Genomic DNA, 12,176 nt, shown 5'->3' on the forward strand with positions numbered 1-12,176 from the left:
GCTTTCCCTACATAATATTTCAATATAAAAACTTGTTAATGGAATTCTAATGTAACTTATAATTAGAAGTATAAGTGTTGGAAAAGTTAAGATAAAAGTTTGTAGAAATTGGTGTATTTAAATGGGCTTTATGTAAAATAATTACATCTCTTTGCTTGATCATATTATAGATTATGTTGTGAGGATAAACATTGTGTCACACTGGAAAACAGTTCCCCTTCCTGACAGAGCATATAAATCCATCCTTCAGACAATGCTTTCTTTGGTTTTGTTTTTTTGTTTGTTGAGGAGGGTTAACCCTGAGCTAACACCTGCCACCAATCCTCCTCTTTTTGCTGAGAAAGACTGGCCCTGGGTTAACATCCAGGCCCATCTTCGTCTACTTTATATGTGGGACACCTGCCACAGCATGGTGTGCCAAGCAATGCTAGGTCCACATCCAAGATCCAAACTGATGAACTCTGGGCTGCCAAAGCAGAACGTGCGACCTTAACTGCTGCTCCACTGGGCTGGCCCCCAGGCAATGTTAATTAAACACGTTAAAGGAGATTTCACTTTAAAATGGCCCAAATGCGGCAATTTCAGTTTACCCAAACTGATATATTTATATATACAAAGGGAAAAAGCCAGCTACAACAATGGGAAGCCTATTTTAATCTTTTGAGACTTCTAAATGAAATCAGAAATTGTTTACTACCTCTTTAAGAGAAAATAATTAAACATGCCACAGGCTGAAGCCAAATCTGCTGCTTCTCTTTCTTCTCTCCCTGAGAGTCGCCACTTCAACTCCCCCAAAATTCCTGATATAAAATTAAGCAAGCGAAAATAAGTAAATTTTTGAGATAACTTGAAATTGCAATGGCCATTCTTGGGAGCCTCTCTTTCAGATGAGTTCACATTAAGGGTCACCCTTAAAAGAGAGGATTCAAAGTCTCTCATAATGGAATGCAGTTTTTAATTAATATACAAAAATTTCTAAAAGACAGTTATTTAACATGATATATAAAATAATCTTTGATAAATAAAGCCTTTTTAAGTGTGCTGGTTTGATTTAAAATAGGCATGTCCACAGAGTCATCAGCATTGGATATAGTGCAGACATACAGCGTGAGTCTACTGGTCAAATAAGCTCATGTCATCTCTGTTATAAAATTTGTCAACAAGAGTAATAACTTAGAATAATAGCTGTTTTTGTTTAATGTCTCATGAGGTTTTTGTAGACGATCTAAATATAATTGTTGAGAATGGGTAAACTAAATAGATGTAAAAGGATGGAAGTTTTTGGAGAAACTTTTTAACAATAATTATATTTTATGGTCTGTGTACTTAAAAAATGACTTACAAAATCTTTTTGGTAACTTAAAACTTTAGAGCTTTACCAAGTTAAGTTAAATGACAAAATCTGTTGAATAGCTGGGTCCTTTTTGGATAGGATGGAATGCTAAAACATTATTGCTGAACATGACTAAGTTTATCTACTTTTGGCTTCTTATTACAAAAAGACTAAAAAATGTTTGGGTCTATTAATAAGCACACCTTGTGTTTTATTACTACAAAGTATCATATTTCTAAAAATTATAAAATGTGTCTATAAATTTGTCAAGCAAGAGAATTCTAATTTAAAGGAAAGTTTATAATTGCTTAGTTTTTACTTAGAGATTAAAGTTCCTAAAGGTTAAAGATTCTAATTAATGTATGTAATTAAAGCTGCTAGATTTTTTTAAACCTTTGTATTCAAAGAAAATAAAATATGTTTTCAGTAAGAAAGTATAGAAAATAAAAGCGTTTTTGCTTGTTGGCTTAAAAAAAGATATATTTGTACTAAAGTACTAGAAGGGAAAAAAAGAAACCCGGGACAAATTCTAAACATAAAAAAATGACAAAAGGTTTATGAAAGTAAAACCCAGAGGAGTTTTGTGCATGGTCAAGTTGGCTAAGATTAAAGTAAATCCAATTAATTAAATGAGTTTTAATGTCAAAAGGAAACTAGTACAAACTTAAAACTTGATCTTCTCTTTCTTAAAAGGATAATGTTCCTGAACTTTTAGACTGATCTTGGTAAAAAAAATTATAAAAAGTTTTTTCTTTGACTAGTCTACCAAAAGGATAAGGATTTTATGTTTTATCAAAATTAATTTCCTATATTGTTTTTATCAGGTTCTTAATCACAGATGCTAACATTTTTCTTACAGCTATTTAATTCTCTGCATGCGCCTAAAATTCTTTAACTGTCACCATGGTTAAAGTGATAATTAAACGTTGCTTCATGCGGACCTATGATGTTGTATTGGTAAATATTATTATTATCAATGTTTTAAAAATTGTTTAACATTACTAAAATTCTGCTGTGTCCTGATTATCAGCCATAATTCTGCTTGTTGTCTTGGAATGTTATGTGTCACAAAAATAACCAAGTTTCTTTGTTAATTGCAATTTTGGAATGCTTTATTACTTGAAGACTGTTGTTTTACTCTGAAGTTTTTACAAATATGTTTCATCTTTAGAAAAATTCATGGAAAAGACTCTGACACTTACACTAGAGTACAGGTTTCTGATAAACTTTCAGATTATAAAACTGAACTGGGTAAGAAATTACAGAACTGTAATGGAGAAACTGATGACCTCATAAAACTGCTATCAGAAGATTAAGATAATCAATTACACAGGACTGAATGAATTGGTGAGAATAATTATCATTTTTATGACTTTTCTTTAAAATATTGTTGATTTTTTTATTTTTATGTATTCTCAGATTTAAGAAAAACTTTTTCTCTTAAGTAATTATGACATACCAATTTGTAAACAAAATTGAAACATTTATCTTTTTCTCCCGATTCGATCACTCCAGAATTTGAAAACTCCTTATGAGTAAGTATTCTTATTTTCATGCCTATATAATTGTTTGCATAAGTTCAATAAGAATCTGTTCTTCTTATAACAGGACACAATTGGAAACACTGGTTATACCACCAAGGCTTTGATTGGAATGTCATATTTGAGAGAAACAGACAGACTCGGATATGACAAGACAGCTTTGGAAGAACAAAAGTTGACTTTCTGAAATAAAGCCACTTGGAAATATTGGCCTAGTACCTTGCTTATGGGTTCCCAGTAACCTGGTAAGGTTGAGTAAAGAATGTCACAACCTCTGGCAGGTACAAGGAACCTCAATATTTTGGGGACCTCGTGAAGACAGGAATTCACCCAAATCTGTAGGTGTTGCAGGAAAATCTGATGACAACTTCTTGGCCTGACTTTCCTGGCCACGAGAGGCCTTTAAAATTCAATCTGAGATTCCTTATAAAAGATTCCAACAACGCAGATTTAAAAGAGCCTATATGATCATTTGCTATTCTTGCTGTACTTATGTAAATAATTGGGACAAGTTTATTAAAACTAGACCTACTTTGTAAACCAGTGGGTCTAAATTTGGCTATCTTTGCTAAAAAATTAGGGTGATTTTAGAGAGAAAAATTATGTCTCAATAAAAACTATAATACATATTTATAAATTTTGGATTTTTGTTCTGTCAATTATCTTTGAGGTTTTTGTTTTGTATATGTAAACTGGACTTGATTCTGAATTCTTCTAGTCTCCTGAAATATCTGAAATAACAAATCTCCAAACTAATGTTTTCTATCACTTTCATTTAGAATCATTGAGAGCTGAACCTGCCCTTTTCCCTGAAAACTTACAAACTGATGCTGAAGGACTTAATATGAACTTAAAAGAGAATCATGTCTGCTGCTGTGTAATCCACTCAGAAAGGTCCCTGAGTGCCCAATGACACCATCAGAGACACTTATAATTGCAAAAGTACTTTGACTCTGAATTCTAGGAATCTTGATTGGCCACCCCCCAACCCTGGGCTCAGGAACTGGCTTATAATTTGCTCCATCTATTAACCTTGTTTTTTATTTTTGTTTCTCTAGAAATACTTCTTATTAAATGTTTGGTTACTTACTTACATGATACAGGCCTAACTTTGGAAGCCCATCTGCATCACTGGCTTACTAAAAGACTAGTTCAACAAGATGGAACAACCTAGACCCTGATTCAGCAGGAAGTAGCTAGATCGGTTGTGGCCCCAAATCCTACAAGATTGAGAAATGAACATAAAATAGGGGAGAATTGATACCGGCCTTGATATCAGTTCCCCTACGTTATACCCAGCATATATGGGGTTAAAACGAAAGCACTCTTTCCCTGCTTACTCCCTGGATCCCTGGCTCTGGAATCCACTATCCACCATGGAGATAGACATGGCCAAGGACAGCCACTTGGATTCCATATCATCTCCTCCTCCTCCCTGCAAGCAGTGTCCCAAGGCCGAATGCAGGCAGGTCCAATGACTGCCCCCCACCTCTCTACCATCAGCCACACTCCTCACAAACCTTTATAACCCCTGGCCTCCCATATTTTGGGGAGACAAGATGAAACAACACAAATGTGAGGGCTCACTTTCATCTCCCAGGTGATGTAGGTGCTAACAATATCATTCTCAATCATCAGGGCAAGTGGAAAGTAAAAATATAGACATCCAAAGGACTTGAGAAAAGGTCTGTTGAGAAACTCGATTTGAATGGCCAGAAGCTCTGCTGTTGGCCCTTGTAAAGATCTGTAATTCTCCAAATAGGAGACATGGGTTGACTCCTTTTGAAGTAGTTTTGAGATGCCCAAGTCCTACTGGCATCTTCAAAGCTTCCATTCCTGGATTAGGTGAATATTATGGGAACTTCAGTGAACAATTTGATGCTATGAATAGCAATAGACAAAAATTAACTAGTATACTTGAAGTATATAGTATATGGTCAATGGATAAAAGAGGCATGGCCCCCACCTTGTGTCAAGACTTGTTATCCCTTTGGACCAGGATATCAGGTGCACATCCAGATCTTTAGAAGAAAACAGGTGCTGTCACCTCACTGGGAAGGACCTTATGAAGTCCTACTGACCACCTACACTGCCATCAAAATAAAGGAACAATCTTCCTGGATCCGTGCAAGTCATGCCAAAATAGAACCAGAACATTGCTCTCAAGATAACAGAGACAGTCCCCACAGGTGGCCCTAAATGAGAATTTCCAGGGCCAATTCCCAGGTCCCAGGAGCAGCTGGGCTCACACAGTAGATAGCTTTTCCCAATATTGTGGATCAAGAAACCTCACTTTCACCTGTTTTCCCCCTTTTATTTTAAAGCTCAATACACAAAAACACACATACAACCAACACTTTTCCTCTAATGAACATACATATTGCTTTTAATCATTTATCCAAAAGCTGACTGGAGAGTGCTAGTCTCTATTTGTCCTACTTCCCCTCTCTAAGTTGCCACTATGAGCTCTTTTCCAAACTGTGTCTTGCTCTTACTAACCCTCTCTTTCTCTTTCTCAATGGGACCAGCACAGACGAAACACCCTCTTATGCCAGTTTACCAAACCCTGGCCAAGCTAACTAATCAATCTGACTGTTGTCAACAGAGAGTGCAAAGAACCTGATCTATTCTCTGTTCCTGCTGATGTGAACACCTGGCGGACTAAATATGGAAGATGCATGAATGACAGGGTATGGTGTCCACGACAAGGACAGCATCACTCTGCCTCTTCTTCTGGTGAGTCATTAAGACCCCTGAAAACCTGTATAGAAGCTCAAGGACTGTCCCTTGCCCAGATAAAGACAACAGATGAAAATTTTCCCCTTCAAATTGAAAGTAAACCTGACCCTGGACCTCTCCTGGGTGACATACCTGGATGATATTTCACTCAAATTCTGTGCTTTGAATCCACAGGTGGCATCTTCTCACCACTCAAGGAAGTTGTAAGTGACTAACACTACTCCCTTTGGCACAAACATTTGCAAATCGCTAAATGCTCTGGATGGTTTATGAGCCACCCTTGTCCAACTTGGGGTAATGCAGCTGCCCCCATGGTTAAGCTGCCCCATACCACAAACTACATATGGGTGGACCCAAAGACTGGACTCACATGTTCAGGTGACAAGACCAGGCTTTATAGCCACCAAAATCAGGCTTCAGGCCTCCCATACCAATGATCCTGCAGTCCACTCTGTTCTCCAAGATTGACAGAAGTGCATGGAAAGTGATGTTATTTAGGCACTAACAGTACCAGTGGCAAGGGTGAGGGAATATTCCAGATCCTGGGACCTACAGTTTTAGTTCTAACCTTGTCTGTAAACCACGTTGGTCTTTTTATTTCAAGCGGCAACGAAGTGTGGAAAGGGTCCCCACCTAATTGGTCAGGACAATGTGGACTTGGATATCTGGCCCCTTCTGTCACCAGATACTCCACCCTAAAAACCAGCCTAATTGAAAACTTGGGCTCCTTTGTTCATAAGATTGTGCCACATAAACATGCCAGTTGTGAAATCGTAGAGAATCCACTTGTGTATCACAACTCCAAATTCTTTTCAGCATTGAGTTTTTATTCTGCAGCTAACGAAGGTGTGAGTTGGAAAAGGCAATCTTAAATCTCTCCATGGTAATGTAACAAGAGTTCAAACCCACCTTGCAAACTTTGAAAATACTCCAGTCAGAGATTAACAGCCTAGCCTCTGTGGTCCTCCAAAATCCACCTGCTCTGGACACTGACTGCCCAGCGAGGAGGAGCCTGTGCATCATCAGTGAGAAAGCTGCTTTTATGTGAACCAAACAGGGCAAGTAGTATCTAACTTACATCTATTAAAAGAGAAGATTCACATTTTCCGTCAGATGAATGAAGCTCACCCATTTTATTGGACTGACTTATTCCTAGGATCGGGAACTGGTTTAATGGTGTGTGAGGAGATGGGTTCCAATCTCTTCCTTTCTGATTGTTCATCCTCACTCTAATCCATGTTCTTGTCTCCCTTTGCAGGTTTCTTACTACTTGGCTACTAACTCATTTTCTCTCTCCACAGTCATTTACTCAGCTTTTAATATGTGAAACTTCCAGGGAAGTTTCAGAGAAGGGAATTGATGGGGTTCAGGGCAGGACACCCCAAGAGGTGCCACTCTGGGATGTGGATTATTTCAAGCTGAAGACATTCAAGGCTCAGAAGAACACCTGACCTTCCCCCAAATTGCTTAAAGGAATTTAAGATAGACAGGCCTGTCCCAGAAGGAGCTCTTATAGATGATTCTAGGTGTTGTAGGCAGGAAGGCATCTAGCAAGGGCCATTTTATCAAAAGATCTCTTGTCCAGGGCCCACTGTCTATAGATGGACAATTGAAACATTTGTTTAACAAATATGAACTCTTTTCATCTTCCTGAAAATTGCCTTCTCTCCCTTTGAAGTCTCTGACCCCTATCTTCCTCTGCTTAGTACAGAAAGACATATATACCTGATTTTGCCTGACTGTCTTTGGAATTCTTGATGCTTATGTGAATTCCCCATGTACATGTATTAAACTTTGTTTGATTTTCTCCTCCCAACCGGCCTTAGGTCATTTTTAATTCTTTGAGCAGCCATAAGAGCCATAAGGGGAAAAGGGGAGGAATTCTCCCTCCTCCCCTACAGCTTCTATTTGTAAAAAAGTCAGTATCTGCAAAGCACAATAAAATAGGTGTTGAGATTGTGTCAAATTATCATTTGTTATGTAGAGCCCTGGGGTATTGGATGGTTCTGTTCTATGTTCAACGAAAGACCACGAAGGAATTGAAATAGAGAAGTCTGTTACTCACGGCTCCTGGAGAAGGTCCACAGCACACCCTGTTGGGCCACATCAGAGGTTAAGGCAGAGGGCAGGCAGAGCATGGCAGGACCTGGGGCATATTCCTTATTGAGATCCGCAGGTGGAACGCTTTGGGGTTCTCAGACTAAGACTGGATTGGCCAATTCAAATGAAAAAGAGGTTTAGGTAAGCTTCCCAGGGGTCTTATCTAAGGGGCACACAGGGGGAAGGCCCTGGGAGGCAGGGAGAGTGCTTCTCATAAGGGCAGTTGTGGGAGTCATATCAGGAACTGACATGTACTCTGACTCTGCTGGCGGTTATCTAGGGTGTGCACTCTTGGGAGGGGCCAGTGTCATTTCAAGGCCCCTGAAGGCCACTAGGCCACACAAAATGGAAGCTGAGGCTGCAATGCTGTGGGGTAGTTTAGCTAAACTCCCAACAAACTCGTAGAAGAAAACATAGGAGCAAATCTTCATGATCGAGGATTAAGTAATGGTTTCTTTCTTTTATTTTTTATTTTTATTGAGGTAACATTGGTTTATAACATTGTATAAGTTTCAAACGTACATTAGAATTCGACATCTGCATGTAGTACAGTGTGCACACAACCAAAATGTAGTTTCCATCCATCACCATATAGCTGACCTCCATACCCATCTCACCCTCCCCCCAATGGTGTCTTTAAATATGAGACCAAAATGTCAAGAAACCTAATAAAAATATAAATGAGTTGGACTTCATCAAAATTAAAACCTTGTGTGGTTCAAAGTATACCATCAAGAAAGTGAGAGGAGAATAATCCACAGAATGGGAGAAAATGTTTGCAAAGCATATATCTGATAAGGCGATTGTATCCAGAATATATAAAGAACTCTGACAACTCAACAGTAAAAAGGTAAATAGCCCAATTTAAAAATGGGCAAATGAGGGCCAGCACCATGGCACAGTATTGAAGTGTGGCATGCTCCACCTTGGCAGCCTGAGTTCGTGGGTTCAGATCCCAGGTGCAGACCTAAACCACTCATCAGCCATACTGTGGCAGAAACCCAAATACAAACTAGAGGAAGATTGGCACAGATGTCAGCTCAGGGCTAATCTTCCTCAAGCAAAAAAAGGAAGATTGGCAACAGATGTTAGCTCAGGGTGAATCTACCTCAGCCAAAAAAAAAAAAAAAAAGGAGAAAGGATATGAATAGAAATTTCTCCAAAGAATATATACAAATGTCCAAAAAGCACATGGAAAGATTCTTGACATCATTAGTCATTAGGGAAATGCAAATCAAAACCACAGAGCGATGTACTGCCTAGGATGCCTACAGCCAAAAAGTCAGATAAGAACAAGCATTGAAGATGATGTGGAGTGATTGGAATCCTCATTGACTGCTGGTGGGAAGGTAAGATAGCACAGCTGTTTTGGAAAAGTACTGGGAAGTTCCTTAAAAAGTTAAACATGAAGTTAGCGTGTGATCCAGCCATTTCATCCCAGGTATGTACCCAAGACATGTCTACACAAAAACTTGTATGTGAACTTTCAAAGCAGCATTACTCTTAATAGCCCCAAAGGAGAAGCCATCTAATGTCCGTCAACTCATGTTGGAAACATAAAATGTGAACTATCCATACAATGGAATATTATTGGTCTATAAGAATGAATAAAGTGGTGATACAACATGGATGAATCTTGAGAACACTGTGCTAAGTGAAAGAAGCCAGTTACAAAAGACAACATATTGAATGATTTCATTGATATGAAATGTCCAGAATAGGCAAATCCATAGAGACAGAGAGATTAGTGGTGGCCAGGGGATGGGGGAGGGGAAATGGGAAGTGACAGCTAATGGGGACAGAGTTTCCTTTTGGGGTGATGACAATGTTGTGAAATTAGACAGTGGTGATGGTTGCACAGTTCTGTGGATGCACTACAACCCACTGAAGTGTACATTTTCAGTTGGTGAGTATTATGGTGTGTAAATAAAGTTGTTGTGAAAATAAAAGATAAAGCACCAAACTGTTTCCTAGAAAGAACTCCAGGGGCAGGAAGGGCTGAGCGCCAGAGAGAGTGCCATGAAGGGCATGGGTCTTACGCACGTCCTCATGGGTCAGAACATGAACCTCTGAACTGAGTAACGCTGCAAGACACCTGCAGCTCCTCACACTGATGGACTTTTGCCTCCCTCTGGCTAGCCTTAGCAATCGGTTATTTTTAGCCAAGATCAGTTTTCTGCCTCCAATCCCAGTTAACATTCTTTGCAATGCAAACCTCCCTTCTGTGCCTTTCAAAGCCCCTGACTTATTCAAAATATATTATGATGTACATCCAAAAGCTATATAATGTTATAAAACAATGTTACTGCACTTAAAAATAAATAAGTAAATAACATTGAAAAAAAAAGCCCCTGACTTTTACTCCCTAGCAGGACTAATATTCAAACTATTATATTTGAATAATATAATTCAAGATTATACTTGAATCTGTGCTCCCTGGATTGCAGTTCTCTGATCCTCAAATAAACACCTCTCTGTCTCTCATTTTGGCTTTTTGCCTTTTAGGTTAACGTACATGGTGTCAGAAAGTGGGACCTGAAGTGATCTCACCTTCATGGACCAGCGTCCCCTGGAACCACGTACGGTAACTACACAAACCACCCAGGGTTTGCGGTTTCCGTGAATCACCAACTCTTCCAACTGTGAGTCCTCTCAGGTTCTGACCTCCCTCCATTTGGTCAAGTTTGGTCCCTTTTTTGGGGGATCAGGGGTGACCGCCCAGGAGGTGACTGTCTCAGTCCTGTGTGGTGGCCATTGCCACAGGAGGGGATCCCTCAGCGGAGTTTTTCCTCTGGTTGGTGAGCACTCTCACTTAATTGATGAGTTCCTTTATTGTCATTCCTGTCTGTGTGCTTTTCTTTCACGTGGGACTTCATTTTCTAAAGTTTCCCAAGAATTCTCTCCCTCAGGAACTCCAGCTAGTTTTATGTTTAAGAACTAATGTCTATTCTCTTGTAAATTTCTTTATCAGTGGACCAAAATTACTAAAGATGGCCAGTAGGGGGAACATTCTAATTAGACAAGATCATTTAAAAGATGCACTTAAAAGCAAAGGCTTCAAGGGACCAAGCCGGTGGCACTGTAGTTAAGTTCAGGTGTTCCACTTCAGCAGCCCTGGGTTCATGGGTTCAGGTCCTGGGCTCAGACCTACACACCACTCATCAAACCAGGCTGTGGCAGAGTCTCACATGCAAAATAGAGGAAGATTGGCACAGATGTTAGCTCAAGGACAATCTTCCTCCAGCAAAAAGAGGAAGATTCAAAATGGATGTTAGCCCAGGACCAATCTCCCTCACCAAAAAGAAAAAAAAAAAAAAAGGAAAGGCTTCAAAATTCTAAAATGACTTTGATACTGAACCTGCTAATCTCAAGTTTCTGTGCCCCTTGCACAGTAAGCCAAACAAGGAGACATCGGTGCTTGGAGATGGAGAAAGGTTGATTTGAATTGGCCAAAATGAGAAAGTGGGAGCATGGGTTCACTCAAATCCACCTTAAGAGCAGGAAACAGGAGGTTTTATGGAGCAAAGGGTCTTGGCAGAGGGAGCTTTGGAGAAATAAAGGGTCACTCCCAATAAGCTCCTGGGCAATCTGACTTGGGCGCATCAACAGCGGCTGGGGGCCAGCCATCCTGTGATCACAGCCTCTGCAAATGCATTCTATTTCTTCTGGAAAACAAGCTAGCAAATCCTTGAGACCCATAAGTCAGCCCTCAGGTTAAACAAGAAAACAGCAAATTGATAAGAGGCACTCATGTCTTTGATGGGAAGAAGTCATGTTCTTACTGAATATCTATAGTAACCCTCAGGTACCCAGCTTCGGCTTCATTGAAAGTTTTGTTGCCAAAAGCTAGTGAAAAATTAAAGATATAAGAGGGACCTAAAAGAAAAGACTACACAACCATAAACAGAAGTCCACCAAGTTAGCGGACTGACACCCTCATTTCTACTATTGTAGGAGAGTCCCTGGATGGGCCCTTCCAGAGTTAATGAGACTCTGAGGGTTTTCCTGGTAAACTGTCATGTTATCCTCTTAAACAGCCTAGGGGAAACTAAAATTAGAATTAATGGGGTTATGTAATACTGCCAGAATTATTTACTGTTTTTCTAAGCCAAAAACTAACAAGATTTTTACAAGGATCTTTTTTTTTTACTAGCTCTCTGGTCAAAAATTGGCCATATTGAAAGCTGATATTCAGAGCCTGATAAGAATTTTTTAAACAGGCTTTCTTCACTAAGTTAAAAAAAAAACCCAAAAACTATGTACCCAGAAAGAAAGAAGTAAATTACGGATAACATAATTGGTCAGGTAAATGAACCTATGTTTTCATTTAAGTTACAACCCAATTTCTGAGGCATTGAGAGCAAATATCTTTATCTTACAAATCCTTGCAAATCTGAAATGTAGCTCTAAGGGCAGTTCAGATTCCACCCACTCCCTTTCACCATCCTAACCCTCCCCCCCAC

At 39.3% G+C, this 12,176-nt stretch overlaps 1 protein-coding gene across 3 annotated transcripts in view; it reads right to left on the minus strand.

The window, feature by feature from the left end:
* Positions 1 to 7,939, minus strand: part of LOC103564356 (cationic amino acid transporter 4-like) — a 28,237-nt gene extending 20,298 nt beyond the window's left edge. For all 3 annotated transcript variants that reach the window (XM_070628719.1, XM_070628718.1, XM_008540033.2), the window contains exon 1: positions 7,679 to 7,939. In XM_070628719.1, coding sequence (XP_070484820.1) covers positions 7,679 to 7,720 — 42 coding nt within the window. In that variant the 5' untranslated portion in view covers positions 7,721 to 7,939. The remainder of the gene's footprint in view (positions 1 to 7,678) is intronic.
* Positions 7,940 to 12,176: the final 4,237 nt, after the last annotated feature.

Source organism: Equus przewalskii, chromosome 7 (assembly GCF_037783145.1).
Source record: "Equus przewalskii isolate Varuska chromosome 7, EquPr2, whole genome shotgun sequence".
Classification (NCBI taxonomy): Eukaryota; Metazoa; Chordata; class Mammalia; order Perissodactyla; family Equidae; genus Equus; species Equus przewalskii.